We start from the raw sequence: 20417 nt of genomic DNA, 5'->3' as shown, positions 1-20417 counted from the left end.
AATAATAAAATGTGAAGAACATCATAAAATAAACAAATAGAAACACATCATAAAAAAAAAATCATATTCCAAATAAATAAATAAAAAAAAAATATTTCTAAAATGTGAAGAACATGCACCTTATGCAGAAGGTATTTAAAAGCAATCGAAAATGAAAATGGAAAATAATAATATGTAACGTCTCAATTGTTTTTAATATGGTTTAAAAAGTTGGATTTCTTTTTAGTCATAAATAACACTATTAATGATTTCCTTTTCTAAATAATATTAATATATTCAAATGAGACATTTAATGATCCTTAACCAGTGTCCCTGTATTTAAAAAGTAAAATTTTGCTTATAATAAGGAATGGAGGGACTACTTGATAGTAGGGATGGTACTTAATAGTTTATTTTAAAAAAATGTATCATTCATTTCAAGTATACTTTATTTAAACTACACTTGAAATGATACATTTTTTATAATAAAAATTGAGGAGAGAAAGATGCTCAAGTTCATAAAAACCAACATAACTTTCAAATAGAATATATGTCTTATTAACATTAGATGGAACTTAAGAATTATATTACTCTGTTAAATATAAAATTCATTATTCACATCCAAAATATAAAATATTAGATTTGAGAATTGATGCTAAGAATTTTTTTACTATAAAATTTTTTGATTTAAATCTTATCAATATCTTTTATTTGTTGATTTCAGTAACATAGTTACTTCCTTATTTAATTTTTGTATTGAAAAAAAAAACATACCTTAAAAAACTTTTGAATTTACCTTTCAACCAACTAACTATTAAAAAAATAGTTCACAAAAAGCATTCAAAACTGATGACTTGTGACCTCATTGTGCCCACACTAGATGCAGGCTTATTTTATCTTAATAACATGACTGGCTACTTTGTTGAGTAAGCCGCAAGTCTCAACATTTCCCATAACTACTAATTTTTCATTTCTTGTCTTCAATTTAAACTAAAGCGTCAACAAAAATTGAATATCCAAACAAATGTTCGTGAAAACATTATGATATTGCTTGGAGACATGAATAACAAAACAGTAACTTGTGTAGTATATGTTAGCCAACAACAAATATGCATGCCTTCAATTCGCTTAAAAAAATGCATGCTCGGCTCCAACACTTTGGTAGAGTAAACAATTGGTGTGACTCTAGTATTGGGGTAAAAAAAATACCAAAACTAATGATTTTCTATTCTTTATTATCTCAGACATCAAGCCTTGCTCTAAAAGCTAAAGCTACAACCCTACAAGATTAATTAAATGGATGGTGTCAATTATTTCATTACCACCACAACAGTTGAAAAAATAATGTGTCCGAAATTATTTGCTTCTGCAGCCGTTTGGACCGGGGTAAAAAGAAAAGCTAACAGATGGACAGCTGCAAATGTGACATAAATTGTATTGCACCATCAAAGCAAAGCTTCGGTAGTTCACATATTTGCTAGAACCAAATATCATCAACTTCCATGACATTCATCCTTAGATATCTGCAGGGTCGTTGATCTCCTGTAAATCAGCAAAGAAGTGACTAAGAAAATTATCAAAAGTAAAAATCTGAGAAAGGATTTGATGGTAAATCAAGACGAAGCACATGCCCCAAGCTAAAATAGTCATTAATGCTGGAAAAATAAAGGGGCTCTCAATTATGCTCTTAGTTAAAGAAGGTGGAGGTATCATTCATAGTCGTCATGCCACAATTTACTTCCTTCACAGAAGCTTTATCAACTTATTTAATATTGTCAGCTATTAGTTATTGTTAGCAATACAATGAATCAATTGTAACCAGCAGTGTACAGAGAACAACTGTGTACAGAGAAGAAACCACGAGATGTTATAGTGTATTTGGTTTAGGAGGATTAAGGACGAAAGAGTTACGAGTGTATTGTTTTCTATAATTTTTATTTGTCTATACTTAAATCACACTAATTGTGTTTGTATCGGCGTTACAACAAAAACATTGAATGCCTATTGAATAAGGAATAATCTAGGAAGAAATTCTGAATACTATTAATCAATCTAGAATGTTTGCGGGCTTACTTGATTCTAATCCTCCTCAAATTCGGGCATACATGACATATGCACCAAGCTTGTTACAAATAGATTCAAAAGAGAGTTCTCTAAGGGATTTAGTAAACATGTCAGCCAATTGATCCTTTGAACCAACAAAATCAGTTATGATTTCTCCTAAAAGAACCTTATTGTTTACAAAGTGGCAGCTGATCTCTATGTGTGTAACTCTTACAATTGGAAGGATATGTATTATGCAGTGTAGCTTAGTTGTCTTGTCCCAGACTAGTTTCATTGCCTTGACGTCTCCTAATTTGAGTTGTTAGAGAAATTGTCTAAGCCATGTGAGTTCACATTCCTTTTATTGTCAATATGGTTAGCCAATTTCTAAATTCTTCATGTGATGACCATTGGATTGCAAAAAAAAAATTTGGGGCTACTAAAATATTTTTTGGAAGTTGAAGTTGATCAATCAAAGACTGCCTAATACTCGGGCGAAAACATGCTCTGCTACCATGTTTCTTCTCTGTTTCCTATACTAAACACTATCTCAAATTTACTATATTTCATACTTCTTTCACTCTTCTCACACTCTCATCTTTTTCTCTCTTCTCATTTTCTCTTCACAACCAAACGTGCCCTTAAGGATTATATAACTTGTTTTATCTGATGATTGCAGTGTGGTTCACTAACCCCATAGGAAGTTTTGGGTGTGGTGATTTGTTAAGAAATTAGCATTGGATGGTTTTCTGTTTCTCTTGGGGTCGGTGGATATTTTGTTTTGTTAATTGTTTCAGTTGGATCTGCTTATTATTTTGCGGTCTTTTTTTGGCACTACTTGAGCTAACTGTGTTGGTTATATACAACAGTTTGGCTTATTAAAAAAACGTGGCAGTTATTTGTATTAATAGGGTGTAGAAGTTATCAGTTTACGTTGTGTTTTTTATGTCAATTTAGGGGAGAGGTGATTCCTTGTCAGAGGGAAACACAGTGTTTGTAATTGAAATCTAACCTAAAGCCGGATTCTATCAGCAATGAATTCAGAATTTTGTAATTGAGTCCAACAGTATGGGGGCGAAAAGAGTTGTCTGAGTTTGAATCCTGATTGGGAGATCATTGGAATTCTATATCAATATCTCATGACTAAGGATTAGGCTTCAGAATCTTCAGTTTCTTGGGATTATTCAAGTAGACAACAACTCCAACCCCAACATTCTAGTAAGATGGAAATAGTTGCTGAGCATCTGCCCACACACCCGGCCTCCTGCAAGGCCTCTCCCCCCAAAAGAGAAACAAAGATAATGGATACATTTTGAATGCTATCATCCTCTATCTGCTGTCTGGTTATATAACTAATAGGGCTACCTTTGATTCCAATCACATAAATACCCATGTTTTGATCACAAAACATGGAACCAAAGATACATATTAAACCAGTTCAGACGAAACATGTATTTTCAACACATCCAACCCATGAATCACCACCCAATAAATTAAGAAGCAAGCCTATAAAACCATGGAAAGGAACAGTCGGGCTATAAGGAAATTCAAAAGTTCATACTTAAATTTGTATTGTACCTTATTCTCAATCACTACCCCTTCTGGAATTTCCAATTTTGAGCCAGGATTTGCAGCAATAGTCACTTGTCCCTGATAGTGTGTATAAAGGGTCAGTAGTGCAAATACACGAGAACCCATAAAATAATCAAACAGTAGTTAAGACACTAACCCAATATAATTATATATAATATGTACAGACAATGACATGAATTTGGTATCACAAACTGATTAAATAGCTGGAATTTCATTGAATATGAATTCTTACAACAAGCTATAACAAGAGTTCCACTTCAGGTTGAGCTAATGTCAATTTTCCATTCCGCATGTCAAGCGGAAAATTTGCCAACTTTTGAGTAAGTGGTAAAGTCGAAGGAAATTTGGCAGAGAGAAAGAACAATCATAAATTTTGTTAGGGTCGTGATGATTATTCCAACTATCTCTAGATATTCTAGATCTCTTGTTGAGTGTTAGGAGATCTAGAATATCTTATGGTCTAGTAAGCATTATGCATAAACATGCTAAATTTGAGAATGCTTCATCTAATAGCTTATGCTCCTTCACATGATAACAAAATCCTTTGCAACATAAAGCACAGGAATTTGACAAGGTTATTTAGAGTGAGTCCCATATTTGATGTCCTGAAAACGTGTTTATATGTGAGAGACATCCCTCACCTTACCAACCGATTCATAGGATTGAGTACAGCCCAACCCAAATTTAAGGTAACAGATAAGAGTTTGATCATTGCAACCCCTACTATACTAAAACAGATCTGAATTTCGGCACAAGGGAAATAAAGCCTGTGTGTCCATGTTTTTCTTTTTCAAACCCAAAGGATTCTTGCAAGAGGGCACAAATTAAATCATAGCTTATAACTATAAGCTTGAGCAGTTATTCATTTGAGGGAGTTGCCACTGAGATCAGAAATATCTTCAAGCAAAACTGCTTTAACTTCCCACATGATGAGATAACTCTGTTTCCTAATTCCTACAGGGAGTTAAATTACCTCTTCTGATGATCAGATAGAAGACTATGATTGCATATAAAGAATAGCAGAAGCTTGATGCTAAAAGTAATACTACAACAACAACTAAGCCTTATTCCACTAGGTGGAGTTGGCTACATGGATCAACTTTCGTCATAATGTTCTATCAAGGACCATGTTTCTATCCAAATTATTAATTTCGAGATCTTTTTTAATAACTTCTTTTACAGTCTTTCAGGGTCTTCCTCTTCTTCGAATTGTTTGCCTTCTCTCCATCTGGTCTACTCTCCTTACTACAAATTCTACAGGTCTTCTCTCTATATGCTGAAACAAACCACCTAAGTATATTTTCCACCATCTACTCTACTATAGGTGCTACCCCGATACTCTAATAGTAATATTGAATTAAAACATATATCTAACTTGGTCAGATCAACAAGTTTCTGCCTGTGCAAGTATTATTCTCGTCAACACCAAGCTTGGACCCACTTATACCAACAAATCAGTTTCAACATAGTATTACAATTGCAAGTCTTTTGACATATACAAAAAAATCCAATTTTTACAATTTTAGACTTTTTTTTCTCTCTATCTTTTAGTAGTGTTGAACTTTCATTGCAGTCTTAGCAAGATCAAAAACTCAATCGCCTTATGTCAAGTTCCTATGACGTTAAGCATCTCACTCGCGGATGAAAAAAGATGGGAGAGAGGAGGGGTGATAAGGCATTGCTACCATGATACAGTTTATTTTCAGAAGTAAAAAAGAGAGAAAAAACATCAAGTTCGTGTAACAACAAATAAGCTTCCCCTGATATTCAGAGAAGGACAAACAGAATATCGCATGTGGTTCTCAGATATATGCGAAATACCAAGTGTGATCCTCCAGACACTTCAGATATTTAAAGGGAATTCAAAGCAGCTACCCAAAATGCAAGATGACTGACTGAAAAAGGAACTTCTAGCATACCTTTAAAGTAATATTAGATCCAAACCACACGTCACCTCTCACTACCAAACTATCCAACCCGATGATACTTGGAATGGATTTGAATCGACTTTGGAAATCACCAATCTGAGAAGGGAACATAGCATATACAACGCATAAGAAAGGGGATGCCCCATATAAAAACCTAATAATAGGTAAGATGAGGAATCAGAAATTTTTTACCTTTGCAAATTCCGGTCCCAAGTCAATCACAGGATTTAAAGGGTTGGTTCTAGCAGGATTACGAGTTAAAACACCTTCTTTATAAGTGTATAGATCTGACTGCAAGGATGCATAATTGTTGATGGAGGGGTAAGTCATGTACAGCAAAGTACATTTTACAATAACAGAATTAACATAGAATTAGGTCTGCTACCTGTAGAAGCAGTAAATCCGAGGTTGCGTCCAAGGGAAGAAAACGAGATTCGGATGTTGAGACACCAATTACATTATCAAAGAACTGGAATACAAAAATAGAGAGATAATGCATTAAAAACTGCAATTAGTAACTTCATACCTAACCGGAAAAAAGCTTCTTCAATACCAATCAATAGTTTATTTTCACTTGTTTTTTCTCACTAAGATGCAAAGAACAGTCTGATTAATGACATCACTCAATGTATATTTTAATTAAGCTTGCAAAAAGTACAAGAAGCTACAAATGAGTGTTTATATAAAGTATAATTTATATATTGTTGTTTCTATATACTTTTTGTATGTTTTCACTTTTGGTCCTCATTGTTTTAGTCTCTACAAACAAAAAGAAGAACATGGAAACTAAAACAAAACAGTGAGAAAAATGAAAAAACAAATATTACAGAGGGCATTTTTGTGAGAAAAAATCTACAAAGACAGCAAAAAATATGAACGTCACACAGCCAAAATATAAGTAATCCTAATAAGATTCTAAATACCATAAAGTCTACTACCAAAAAAATATATATAATACCAAAAAATCTCCTAATTCCCAATGTACCCTGGACCTAAAGTATTGTCCATCATTAGCCCCCTGCTATTTTACGACGAGACGAATAGCATATTAAGAAGAAAAAATCTAACTCTAAGAAATTGTAATTTAAATTCTATATACAAAAATATATTATCTAGTCTTATATTTCGGGATGCAATCACTTATACTATGGTCTTAAATTTGAAGCAGTCGTCTTATTCTAATACCTAAGCAAAACCCACTTAGGAAAAAAGACACCAGGAAAAAGCATAAACAATAATGAATATACCTGTACTGCCGATTCAGCAACGGTTTCTTGCCGAAGAGTTTGATCATTGTCACTCCCCTGGGAACAGTAACTCTTTCAATTCATTTGTCAGAGTTAAAAGTAGAGTACTGAACTAATAATAGGGAATGGTACCTTCAAAACTGAGGGCTTCTTGGGCTTTAGTCTATTAGTATCAATCAGTCTCTTAATGGCTCTTAAACTCACCCACCTATACAGAGGACAACCCATGAAATCTACCACATTTGGTAAACTTAGGAAAGAAATTGAACGAAAACCAGCATTTCACTCACATGTTTGTTGTATCTATGAGTTTGAATTTGTCCTTCAACTGAAATAAACAAAAATATAAAAAGATAAACTGAATCATTATAATACTCGCAGAAATCTTGTCGGCAACCTAGTATAAATCTTCTAAAATTATTACATAATTTTGAAACAAAATAATACAAATATTTGTGTTATGACAATAAATAAAAAGACTTACGTGTTTATCTTGGTTTTGAGCAATCTCCTGAAGCTGGACAGATTACAAACATACAATGGTTAACACACTCTGTTCAAGTTTACTAGTCGCAACAAAATCACCCGGTTACGAAATAAGTATTTGACTAGAATTATAAAGTGTGTTTAACCATAGCATCTTCATGCAGTAAAAGAAAATTTGAAAAGCCTCTGATTTGTTTCCATGTTTTCTATGAAAAATTAAGGAAATAGGAAACAAACTGAGAACAAATGGACATTTTTAGTAATTACAGACGAAAATAAAAATCAAATGGCCCTTAACTTTCAAAAATCTTTGTTTATTAGTGAGACACTTTTCCAGTTTAGAATTTATACAGCCACATGGTAAATCTAGCACCAATACTAAAAAACAATTAATTTAGCATCATACAGTTACAAGCCCAATAACAAATGTTAAGGACACTGAACGGGGGAGGAAAAGAAAATACACCTTAAAATTCATTGGAGTTAAGATCAAATTAGATGAATGGCTTGGTGTCACCTGAAAAAAGTAAAAGGAAAGAAAATGAATCCAGTAACTCATACCTTAAAAAGTGAGGTGGCAGTTTTACACACATGACAGATGAAAATAGTTTTGTTACCTCCATGCAATAATCAATAGTATTTGTCATCAAATGACTTAAAATATCTACAAAATATAGTCAAGGGTGACAAAAATCAAAATATTGAGTCTCAATGCTCAGTTATGAAGTTGTGACCTCAAAGAATATTGTAGTTCATGATTAAAATTATATGAAGGATACTTGGATCAACGATAGTAGCCACATTGTCTGACTTCATCACAAGGATATACTCCTTTCCCTAATAAAACACATGAAAAGATAGTAAGAAATCCACAAACAAATATGAACACGTCCTAAATCCTAAATATGTACATATTTGAGCATGTTCCATTGCAGCTTGTGTTTTTACTGTCATATAATACAATTAAGTGTCTTGCAGCTCATGTTTTAAAGTTTTAAATGAGTGGGAAAAGGGAGATATATGAAGAGATCTCAGCAGCATCAAAGTCCATACCTGTGACAATAATAAATCAAGGGTTCCATCTATCTTTAGTGAACGAAATATATCACCGTCGTCAAATGTTTGCCTTCACACATATATAATTAGCGGGTTAGTTTAAAATGACAATACTTATCATGTAAGAAACTTTCAAATCATGGAAAAAATAATTCAATATCTTGAAATATATTTTGACTGTCAAGCATTGTCATTTTGACATCTCTAATTTACAGACGTTAAATATTTACGGTTAGTATTTTGTTTATATTAAAGTAGAAAACTCTGAATACTTCGAAGTATTGAATGATAATAAGACTTTCTCATTTCTTTATAAAGTTGAATATTTTATTAACAATCCACTAAATAATAGTTATCTTCCATTAATAATGTCATTCTAGAAAATCTAGGTTAGAGGGAATAACAACAGTGAAGTGGTGAAGGAAATTTGCAAATAAATTATGACATGCTTCAATTTGTTCATGTCAAACCTCATGGAGATGCCAGTTTAAACATGTTGTGTACCTAGACCTAATTTATGGGAGTAAGCTTGTATGCCTTCAACAAATACCTAGAAAAAATATAAAAGCATCTCTGATGTGTCTAAGTGGCATATGCATCTAAATTACTGCTGTTAACTAGAACATGTAAATGTAGTAGTTATCTCAATATTTTTAAAATAGCCCTTATACTAGACCTAGTACTAGCCAACGTTTAGAGATGAAACTTAAGATCTCTTACTCTACAAGTGTGCATATGATTGAACATCTAAAATTCAGTTAAGAGACGGATGTTTGAAAGAAGACATACACTTCCTCTTTGCTGCCATGTTCGCCTGATAATGTTAACTCTGGATGTTCACCCTATATACATTATAATGTATGGATTATGAGAAATAAGAAATCAACATCGACTCATTCAAAAACTATGGAACAAATGCAAACCTGCTTAAAAGTGTGCACATCAATGCTTGATTCCGAATACTTTTCTAAAACCTATGGAAGATGATGAAGCTGAAGACTTCAATAATAGTAGAGGTAGTAATACGATCAAATATGGAAGAAATTGACGCGGTATTTCACCTTTAAAGTACTATCGTGAGTGTCATCTTTGTTAAAAATAAACAATGGAACCTGGCATCCATACTTGGAGTTGAGGGTCTACAGAAAATTACAACAGTAAAATAGTCAAAACCAAAAAAAACAGTCAATGGCAACAGTATATTAACGGAAAATAAGAGTTGCAGATTCTATATGAGGTATATGCACAATCAAGACTGAGCCAATGAATATTTGTAGCAGGCTAATACCTCCCCAAGGAATAATCCAATGACTTGCATGGGAAAATGATATTGTAAGTGTGTGTGAATACCATAACTACTATATCAAGTATAAATGTCTAACCTCAATCTGGTTAACAATCAAGTCAAGAAATGTCTTTCCATCACCAATATCTATTGCAGATCTACATGAAACAGATAAGTTTCATCAGTGGAAATTCATCAAGTGTGGAATTTTGAATAATCCATGGATGGAAGCGGCAGCGCCAACAAACATGTGAGGCATATATAGATATGCATTAGCAAATCAAGTACAAAGTACTATCTACCTAACCTCAGCAAACCTCTATAATACTTTTCTTATAATGGCATCGTTTGATTTGATCCATATAACCAATTCATCCCGCTTGTCTGAAAATATTTTTCTTCTTGTTTGTTTGTATAAAAATAAACAAAGAAAGGTGAAAAACAGCAGCAGACAAATGGAATGAAAAAAATGTAAGGAATAGGAAAGGCATGATACCATAAACAACATAAGGGAATTGACATGGATGTGTGTGCTTTCAAATTGGGAAATTCAATATATAAATACACTGCTCAAACCAAACCGACATTGTAATGCAAAACAAACATGAAGTAACATATGCTGATAGTTCCAATTTAGATGGATAGTCTATTTCTAGAGTTGGAGAATGCTTACTTGGGGTTTTCAAAACCCATGTTACTTCCCGAGGCATGATTGACCTTCAAAACAACAAGCTTGTCCAAAAGTTTTTTAGTTTCTTCTATATCTGCTTTCAATGAGAAATTAGTCAGTACTACTATAAATGTGGATGCAGATAAAATAGAAGGCACTAAAGTTGTTCAATTATGGTTTACCTTCAGGTAAGGGTGCCAAATCATCGTAGGGGATAACAGTGAAGCCAACCTTCGCCAATTTATTCTTCCGCTTCTTATCTTCAATTCTGATAGCTTCTTCTCTTTACAGTTAATAATAAGAACAGAATCATTAAAAGAAATGATAAAACAAAACAGTACAGTGAAGGGAAAATATAATGAGTATATACCTAAGATCAATTTTGGGATTAGAGAGCTGCAAGTTCTTTTTCTCGAGAAGCAGTGTTTTGGTAATCAAATTACAGAAGAGATAGACAAATTGAACAGAGGGATTAACAGGAATAGGATAAGCAATGCGGCTGAAAGTATGAAGCGGCATGGCAGAATCAACGAGCGCCACAATCGGAATCTGAAGTTTGTAAGCCTCGTCGATAACAGAAGACTTACTCTCAGTGTCAACAATAACGATGCAATCAGGAGGCTGCGTGGGACCGAAGCAGAGCTTCTTGTTACGAGAGCGAAACTTCTTAGGGCTATTACTGTTAGTGAGGAATCCACCAGTGCGCCAGAGAGAATTGGAAGAAGGACTATAGCAGTCAACTTTTTTGGTCATGAGCTCGAAGATTTCGTCGAAGAGAGGGTTGGTGTTGATGAACATGAAGCGACCGTTTTGGCGAGCGAGGGAAGAGATGAAGTTGAAGGCACTACGCATGCAGATTAAGGTCTTGTCGGAATCGATAATGGCCATTCGGTTGCGGAAACCGTAAGTGTAGTCTTTGAAATGATGAGTGGCGACTTGACGACCGATGTGGGCATTGGTGCTCAGCAGCTTCTGAATCACTGCAGAATGAATCGTCATGATGAAGTGGGAATTGGAATTCGTTACTCTGAAACTTTATCTTGCATCAGCATTAGGGTTTTCAGCTTTTCGAACGCTACCTCCCTCCGCCCACTCTCTCGCTCTTCTTTTTTTGCTTGCGGCGTCTTTTACTTTTTTTTTTTTTGTCTAAATCTTGCGACGTTTTTTTGTTAGGCTTAATTGCCCCTCTATTTTATCAAATTAAGATTTTAAGTTTTAGGCTATGTTTGGATTGATGAAATCGGATGGAGCGGAGCGGAACGGAATGAAATAAAATGATATTCCGTTGTTTGGATAATTTAAAAACGGATGGAGCGGAGCGGAAAGGAGTGGTATGGATTCCATTCCATTCCATCACTTACCACCATATTCCTTCTCCTCCGATTTGGGCGGAATGAATAATTTGTCTTATTCCGTTCTAAAATTTCCAAACAATGGAATGGTACATTCGTTCCGCTCCGTTCCACTCCGCTCCATCCCACTCCGCTCCATTCCATTCCGCTCCGTTCATTTCGTGATATCCAAACATACCCTAAGTATCTTGTGATCTTCCTAAACATCTAATATTTAATATATTTAATCTAACCTAATATATATTTATAAAAATCTAAGGACCTGGAAAACCACATTTAATCTTACGAGATTATGTTATAATTTTTCTGATTTCAGGATTTGTTGATACCCCTCTATTTTATCAAATTAAGATTTTAAGTTTTAAGTATCTTGTCTATTAAATATTTCAAAGTTTTTATTTGGTATATAGTCTCTCATAAGTTTTTTTTAGGCTTGATTTGATTTTTTCAAGAGTGTGATTAACTTATTAGCGACTTAAAAAGTCTATTTTATTTGAACACATATTTAAATAGTAATTTAACTCATATTTAAATAGACTAATTAATCCTTTTGAAAAAAAGACTAATAAATTAAAATATTAATGGTCATCGCAGTCAATAGCGGGTTTATGAGTCGATTATGCAAGGGGAAGATACTAGCACCCCTCACATATGTTGTACTCAACAATACTCATTTAGTTAGTTTTGCAAATGAGTGTTAGCGTGAATCGTTTGTGATTTTCTACTTATTATGCGAGGAAAAAAATAAAGGAAAATGTTTTTGGATTTTTATTAATGTGACTGACAAGACTTTGGGTCTTACTCATACGTATCTCCAGGTGCGATGGAGAACGCAAGGCTACATAGTTCTGAGTAGCAAATGTTTGTTGGCTCGTTCATTTCAACGAAAGATTCTCAAGTCGCATTCGAACGGAAAACATTGTTGCCTAAAACATGGATAATTGAAATTCTTCCAGCTCGCTATTGTTCATTGAGTTAAACTAAACTCGTTTAATTAAAGGTGTTTTAATTGGATCGTGATTATTCGAATAATCTAGGAAAATGTAGGACATTTGTCCCGCTCGTCCGTTCGATCCGATAATTAGGAAAAGGATTTAAAAGCGACCTGATGTTAGATCAAGTTTTAATTAATTATGAAAAGGTTTGAATGAAGTGGAGAAAAGGTATTTGACGTTGGATCAAGCACTCGTGCATTCGATTGATTGAATTTATTTGGAAAAAAGTCGACTTTACATTGGATCAAGCGTTTTTGTTCTTTTGAAAAAGTTGATTTTAAGATGCCAAATTATTTAATTAATTTCTTCCCCAATCCATGTTTCACTTTCTTTTCTTTTCATCCCATTTCTACTTTATTCTTTCCCTCTCAACAACCAAGAACAAAAAAAAGCTTAAACCAAAATGAAGCACAATCAAGCAATGTTTGGATTCTGTGTACAAAGAGCAACAAACAACAAAGAGGCGTCGTGAAAGCTAACGGAAAAAAATTGTGAAACCTAAAACCATAATCGGTCAAGACAAGCATCACAGCCACAATTGAAAAAGGAGACATGGCTTACGGTACTCACATCAATTAAAATGAAGCAAAAGACGAGAAGATTAGCTGCGGAGGTGGGATTTTCTCCAGTTACGATTCGTCATGAGATATGTTTCAAGTATAGTATATGATCCTTTCTTCTTCTTTTTTTTGTCTTTTCTTGCTCTTATTCTTCTAAGGAATATACTTTTAAACACATACCCTAATATATTTTTCTCAACCTAAAATCTCCATCAAATTTCAGGCAGAATTGTAGAGGAAAGTGCAGTCCATGAAGTGAGTATAGAGATCTAAGTGATGATTATAATTCTAACCCAATATATATTTTTTCAAATTTTAGGCAAAATTGAGCAGTCCATGAAGTAAGAGATCCAAGTGATGATTATAATTCTAACTATTTGGAAATCCAACTTTACTACACCAAAATGAAAGTGCAAACAAACATGCACAAACAGGAATGAAGCTTCCCATTCATCAAGTTTGCCTTGAACATAATCAATCAAAAACTTGAAAACGCTTCTCCAATTTAAGAACTGAGTATGAGTCACTGACTGTGGAAGTATTTTTATAATAAGGCCATGCAGGAAGCAAAAACCAGATGATGTATGTAGTAGCTAGTCAGTGGGCATGGTAGGAAATCTTAGGAACTTATAAATTAACACAGCATTGCTAGCATCAAGCCTATACATCTATCACCACACCCCTATACCAAGCCCAGCATGCCCTACAAATACAGTGCTTCACCAAGCTGGCAAATTAAATAAGAAAAAGAAAAGCTGCAATTTGTTAAATAATTACAAATAAGGCAAGCCCTACCAAACATCTAATCACATAACCTTAACCTAGACACTAATAATCAGTTGGACCCCTCAGCTTTGGGGATCGACGCCGACGCATTGTCCTCAGGAGCTGATGCCTTCTTCTGGAAAACTGACCCAAGTTGAATTCCTGCACTATTACTACCCTCGTGATCAGGAGCTGATGCCCTCTTCTGGAAAACTGACCCGAGCTGAATTCCTGCACTATTACTGCCCTCATGATCATGAGAACTTCCTTGGTTACTATCAGCTTTTTGTGCTTTCTTCTTTTTTACCTTCTCTGCCCAACCAACAAGGCCCACTTGCACATGCTCATTAAATATTGCCCTCTTATAGTGGCTTCCCATCTACAATGTGAAAATAATGAAATTCAGCACAAAGAGGAGATAACTTAAATTCAGAAAATTAATCTGCGTGTAAGTTTGAACAGCTGTGCAAAGATACCTGTGTAACAACTGCATAGAGTGGTAAGGTGCTGTAGCTACACAGTACCTGAATAAATACCCTACAACCCCAACATAGAGGGACAAAAAACATTCAGGGCACAAGCAAATTACATGTCATAAGCGTACAAAAGAAAAGAGAAGTTGTGCAATTACCCAATCACAAGCCTTGGAACAATGTAACGAACTTGTCCCATTATACATGAGTCAAATCCATATGTAACCTGAGAATACAATCTAATAGATTATTACATAGAATATAACTAATTCAAAACTTTTTTCACCCCTACATTATGCCCTTACTAAAAAAAGAAAAGAAAAATGAGCATATAAGTTAAGCTTCCAAAAAAATTGCTTACCCATATCCAGAAAAAAAATGCTATCTCAAAAGCATTCTGGAAAAGGATAAAGTGAATCAAGAAGAGAACGATGTGGGGGCGATGAAACCAAAAGTGACCATCGGACGGTTTTACAACCAAGTCACCTTCTATGGCTGCATGTTTTTCAGCTACTTCATGAGCTAGTTGGGTTATTACATGTTCTAGCTTTGTTCCCACAGAAAGTAAAAGCTGAAAGAATGTAAATGAGAAACTGTGAAACAAATTAAGAGAGAGATACAAGATGCAGGGAGTCAGGGACAAGAAAGAAATAAAGAAAGGATATTATGAATATAAGGCCAGTTAACACATCAATTTACATGAAAAAGTTATACATGTAGAAAAACATGCCTGCGCAAACAAGGTTAACAAGAAATCATTATTGATAAAAAGGGCAACACTAGCAAAAGCATATGACTCTTCTATAACCGAGTAAAAATAATAATTGGAAAAGCTATAGAGAAAAATAATTGGAAGCTGAGTTAACTAAATGAGGCCATGAAAATGAACAATAAAAAGGAAAAATTTTTACTAAGGTGCTTACAATAACTGGAATGAAAGCAATCCAAAAATATGTATGCCAACCTGAAAGAGTAAAGCAGCCATATCAATTATGAGATTCAAAGTATGTTCTTAGATAACAAACAAAACCAAAAGAAGTTTACTAGTTCTACAAGTCCTTGTACACAAAAGTAAATTGATTAGGGTCCATCTTTGAATACAAGAATACATGGTATACAAGTACCAACAACAATAGCCATTTTAGATCAGATAATGATATAAGAAGAAACACAAAATAGGTTTTGGATGCCAGTCCTGTCATTTTACAGAAGAGTATGATGACATAAAAAATTGATGACAAGCATAAATGTATGTCGCAACACATACCATTGATATTTAACAACAAGAAGATGACCACAAAGAGCCAAAGATACCAACTGCAACCATGAAAATATAATTAGAATTGATATTACAAAAATCAATAACATTATGCAATTATATGAACAACATTACAAAAATACAATTTTCTTGGCACCTAAACCAATGAATATGTGTGATTGTGATATGCATAGAAACAACTACTGTTGAAAAAGTTATTCTTCGGAAGCATATACCTTATGCCAACAACTATCTTGAAATCATCTTCAAGGGCACGGATCATATACTTGTGAAAATCAAACTTTGGGTTTGTCTTGCAGTGAGTCTACAAGAAAGAAATATACCAAAGGATATTATTATGATTCATTTATTGGAGCCAGCGAATTACAGCCAACCGAGAGATTATTTGAAACCAGATATGGTACATTAGAAGCTTACCGTAATGAACCCGAGCCTTAATGTCACATAGTCTGATTTTGTCACAGAACCATAAAACTGCTTGAAAAAGGATTGCTGAAAGAAGTTTAAAAAATTAGTATAAATAAAAACATGGAACAGGAACTCACTTAGATTAGATTATCTAAAAAGTCAGCATCTCTTGTAATATCATCCAAAGAGCACAAAAATCCCATTAAAAGAAACAGGAAGATGTGAATATACATAAACCAAGACTAAACACACACAATCACCGTCTATGAAGCATATACTCCAACACGGTCACTAGGACATGACACGAACACTCCGGCACTGATAATTTCAGAAATCTATACATCGATACTGCTACATAAAAGATATTATTTGACCTTTATTTATCCATCTATAATTAAAAAAGTGAAAAATATTCTAATAAAAGTTAATGTCTTAAATCCTTCAATGATAACATTACTTAAATAAATATTTAATCCTTTTGGATTTTAGATGTGTTGGAGAATTGTCTAAAAAAATGTATAAGGTGTGATAAGCAAAGAAAAAACATTTTTTTTGAAACACATATCTGAATTGCCCGACACGTATTTGTATGAGCGTCATACAGGTATCGGAATTTGCTTCAAAAAGTGCCGAAGCAAGGAAAAAAACTTATTTGTTTGGAACACTTATTTGACTTTTTCGACACTTATTTGAATTTTCCAACATATGTCGTACTCGTACGGGTGTGTGTCATACAAGTGTTAGACACGGCGACACACCTACTACTTAGAGGTGTTGGTGCTTCATAGATCACCAGGAATAGCATTTGTAAAGGTTGCAGACATAAAAATCTAAAGATAGCATGTTGAACCAAAATTGTAGAGCATGAAAAGCTAGTAGTAATGAACTTACCACCCAACCAATTAAAGCAGAGTCTTTACCAAAACCGGAAAAGCGACCTTTGATAAATTCATGATTTTGAACCTGAGTAAACTTTGGTTTGAGAACTGCAAGCATAAATTACAAGAGTATAGTGTGTGAAAAGCATGATAATAACAAGAATAAGTTAAAGAAGCAGCAAAAAGAAGGAAGAATAGAATACCTTTACTAGTATCATAGTTCTCCTTTCGAATAGAATCTTCCCAGTGCTTCCACTGTCGAATCTATACAGTAACGACAGATCTATATAATTAACGAATAATTAATGGAGAATATGAGGAGAAGAAGAAGAAAAAAGGAATACTGACTCTGGCGCCTCCGAAAACAACGGTGAGAACGGAAAAAGTAACATGAACGACGGCGAGAACAAAAATGAAGATGTGTAGATGATGCAAAGCTTCAAGAGATAATAAAGGAACCTTGTGCTGAAAAAGAAAAAGAAGAATACGAAATTGAAGATCCATGTATTGACAAAGAGTTAGTTAATGATTTAGTGAGTATAAGTATAGATGAAAATAAACCTTGCTGGAGCAGAAAGGGGATTTCGGATTAGCCTCTTCCGCTGCTTCTGCTTCTGCTAGGAGACGATCGGCGAGAAGACGCCTTGCGATTCCGGGAAAAGAGAAAGCAGAATGTGATTTCGGTTTTTCCGACTCTGCCTGATCCTTCTCCTTGAGAGTACAAGGAAGCATGTGACGCAATACACCGGGAGGAACACATATTTTGGTGAGTCCGTTTTGGGAAACCGTGAGAAGAAGAGAAATGAAACCGAGAAGCATCAACTCTGCAAGAAAGAGTTAATAATTAGTTAGAGAGTGTATATATATGTATGTAGTTAGTTGGTTGGTTAGTTAGTTACCTTCTTTGATTTTCTGGAGAGCTTCGTAAAGTGGTTTTTGATCTTTGCGTTTGAGATACTTTCCGCCATAGTGAAGAAGACGCTCAGCAGCGAGTGAAATGGCGACGATTATAGTACACACGGCGGCGACTACCCACGTGGGAGTGAACTCAAGTGTTGTCTCTTCTCCTTCTTCGCCTCCGCCACTCATTTTCTCTTTCTTTCTAAATCTCGCAATAAGTCACAACCTTTCTCTCTACTTTCTTTTTTCTTTATTGAGAGAGAGGGAACTTAAACGTGGTAACCATTATTATTTTATTTTAGATTTTAGATTTGTTCTTCTTTTTCTTGTATGTCCCCACATATCATTGTCATAAAGTATATATACAGTGACGGGTCTCCCCACCTCCTTTTTTTTTTCATTTCTATAACACTTGTGTTCAACTTCAACTTGAATCGTGTCTAATACGGGTACACACTCAACCATATATATAAATGTACTTACCAATTTGTATCTAACTAATGTTTAATCAACTATTTTCCAATCAAAAAAAAAGTAAACCAACTATTTTACCACTCGTAACGAACAGTATCTATTTAACACTTGCGTTAAAAATCACAAGTTAGAAATAAGTATCCTCACCGTTTTGTTTAAATGAGGATTTTAATGGAAAGAAACGAAAGAGGAGAGAGATTTAATTCAGAATTTATATATTTATTTTTATGATTTTATATAAGTGATACGATGTTTAGATATGTAAATTTTATAAATATTATATAACGTTAAAAAAATTGAGTACACTGAATTCGTATTATAACTTTTGACACAAAATATATTATATATTGTTAGAAATATAGTATGATAATCCTGGATATCTTTAAGAATCGTGTTTGTTCACTTTCCGAACAAAGTATTTCGACCCTATACTTGTCTGGGTTCACGAAATCTTTGCGAGGATAATTCTTGAAGAATTAATCTGTTTCTGACAATGGAGAACAGATCAGAATGTAGAGGAAGTATATAATTTCGTGTTTTAAATCGAGACCAAAAGACTCCTTATATAGGAGACCAATAATAGAAACGAACAGACACACCTGTTCGGTAAAACAGTTATGTTGGTTGGAAACGAAGCACCTGTTCAGTAAAACGGTTATGTCCGTTGGGAAGGGCGCTGCCCCGCACCCCGCCAGGGGCTCCGCCCCCTTGGAACCCTGTTTCTATTATTCGTATTCAATTGTACGTTTGGCTCCACGATCGTGCACTCCGCACTACCCTAACTCGTTTCAAGCTTAACGCATAATTGTATTGGCCTTCAGTAAATCACATTACTACCAAAATTACATTGATGATACTAAAATCACCAACATATATATATATATATATATATATATATATATCAGGGCCGGTCCCGATTTTTTAGAGGCCCGGGGCAAAAAAAAAATGGACCCCTAACAAAAAATAACCTTTTACTCAGCCTCCAAAATAAAGAAGAATCTTGAAAATAATATAAAAAAATATGAAGTCTGAGTTGTGTTAAGGATAAAAGAATTTCAATGTAAATAAGAATTCATATGCTAATCATTAGAGAATTCAAAATTCAAGTATGATTAATTGAATTATAATAATATTTTAAGTGCCTTAATTGGTCCAATTTCTAAACCTAATTAGTAAAAAGTTTATTGCTATGATCAAATAAATAATAAATCAAAACACTACTGGTAATGAATATGATTTAATCAGAAAAATTTGATAATAAATGAGCTAATTGTATAACAAACTTTTAAATATTAAACTATAAAATATAAATAGTCTCTAAAATTTATTCGAAAATAAATGAGTATAATTGGAATACACTCACATTAACGAAATTTTATACGGTCAATTTATCACAACGTCAATTTGTTAGAAATATTTGACTTTTATTTTAATTTATTTTAAAATAATATAATTTAGTGGTTGTAATGTATTGATAATGTAAATTTTTTTTTATTAAATGTGCATAACAATTTTACGAAATATTAAAATAAAATTTAATTTCAAATATCATTATAAATTTTAATGTATTATATAAAAAATATAGTTAAAATTTAATAAATGCATGGTTACAAAAATTATATCGTGTTCTTCAAAAGTAATAGTAAACGAAATTTAGAAGCCAGCAGGTATTAAAGGTGTATATAGTTAACTAAAAAATTATATCGTGTTCTTCAAAAGTAATAGTAAACGAAATTTAGAAGCCACCAGGTATTAAAGGTGTATATAGTTAACTAAGTTAGATTGAAGTGCTCATTTAAAAAAAAATAAAGGAGGTGTATATAGTTAACTAAGTTAGATTGAAGTGCTCATTTAAAAAAAATAGTAAACAAAATTTATATGATACCAGGTATCGAACCACCCACACTAAACTGCCTTAAAAATTGTTGAACCGCGGGACTGCAAGTAATAACTTGAAATTTAATTTTGCCATTAAAAATATATTTTAATATTTCAGTAAATAAATTCTTAAACACACCTCCTAAAATTGAGGCCCTCATTTTCATG

General features: G+C 33.6%; 2 protein-coding genes across 2 annotated transcripts; both read right to left on the bottom strand.

Annotated features, from left to right (window-relative positions):
* Positions 1-1004: 1004 nt before the first annotated feature.
* On the bottom strand, positions 1005-11444 carry LOC131660501 (UTP--glucose-1-phosphate uridylyltransferase-like). Its single transcript, XM_058929746.1, has 20 exons — positions 10658-11444; positions 10470-10570; positions 10291-10381; positions 9715-9775; positions 9394-9471; positions 9256-9306; positions 9122-9174; positions 8330-8402; positions 8056-8113; positions 7894-7940; positions 7743-7793; positions 7275-7307; positions 7081-7118; positions 6923-6998; positions 6791-6847; positions 5929-6012; positions 5736-5834; positions 5535-5639; positions 3601-3672; positions 1005-1521 (listed from the first exon to the last, which is right to left on the bottom strand). Exons 1-20 carry the CDS (start codon positions 11284-11286, stop codon positions 1495-1497), a joined length of 1884 nt encoding a protein of 627 aa, XP_058785729.1. The 5' UTR covers positions 11287-11444; the 3' UTR covers positions 1005-1494.
* Positions 11445-13677: 2233 nt separating this feature from the next.
* Positions 13678-18170, bottom strand: LOC131660500 (MLO-like protein 1). The gene is made up of 13 exons (XM_058929745.1): positions 17897-18170; positions 17559-17821; positions 17346-17462; positions 17201-17261; positions 17011-17105; positions 16129-16203; positions 15927-16015; positions 15700-15749; positions 15356-15396; positions 14794-15003; positions 14591-14658; positions 14436-14496; positions 13678-14338 (listed from the first exon to the last, which is right to left on the bottom strand). The coding sequence occupies exons 1-13, from the start codon at positions 18084-18086 to the stop codon at positions 14030-14032; spliced, it is 1629 nt and encodes a 542-aa protein (XP_058785728.1). The 5' UTR covers positions 18087-18170; the 3' UTR covers positions 13678-14029.
* Positions 18171-20417: the final 2247 nt, after the last annotated feature.

This window comes from Vicia villosa, linkage group LG3 (assembly GCF_029867415.1).
Source record: "Vicia villosa cultivar HV-30 ecotype Madison, WI linkage group LG3, Vvil1.0, whole genome shotgun sequence".
NCBI classification, from domain to species: Eukaryota; Viridiplantae; Streptophyta; class Magnoliopsida; order Fabales; family Fabaceae; genus Vicia; species Vicia villosa.
The sequence above is the reverse complement of the archived record's forward strand: the minus strand, read 5'-3'. Positions and strand labels throughout refer to the sequence as shown.

Coding starts and splice junctions, on each gene's coding strand:
- LOC131660500 (XM_058929745.1), bottom strand. CDS start 18,086: ATGAGTGGCGGAGGCGAAGAAGGAGAAGAGACAACACTTGAGTTCACT. Junction 17,106..17,200: donor GAACTATGATACTAGTAAAG/GTATTCTATTCT, acceptor TTATGCTTGCAG/TTCTCAAACCAAAGTTTACT. Junction 15,750..15,926: donor AAGATAGTTGTTGGCATAAG/GTATATGCTTCC, acceptor TCATGGTTGCAG/TTGGTATCTTTGGCTCTTTG.
- LOC131660501 (XM_058929746.1), bottom strand. CDS start 11,286: ATGACGATTCATTCTGCAGTGATTCAGAAGCTGCTGAGCACCAATGCC. Junction 8,114..8,329: donor TTGATTTATTATTGTCACAG/GTATGGACTTTG, acceptor GTGTTTTATTAG/GGAAAGGAGTATATCCTTGT. Junction 6,848..6,922: donor AGAAGCCCTCAGTTTTGAAG/GTACCATTCCCT, acceptor TACTGTTCCCAG/GGGAGTGACAATGATCAAAC.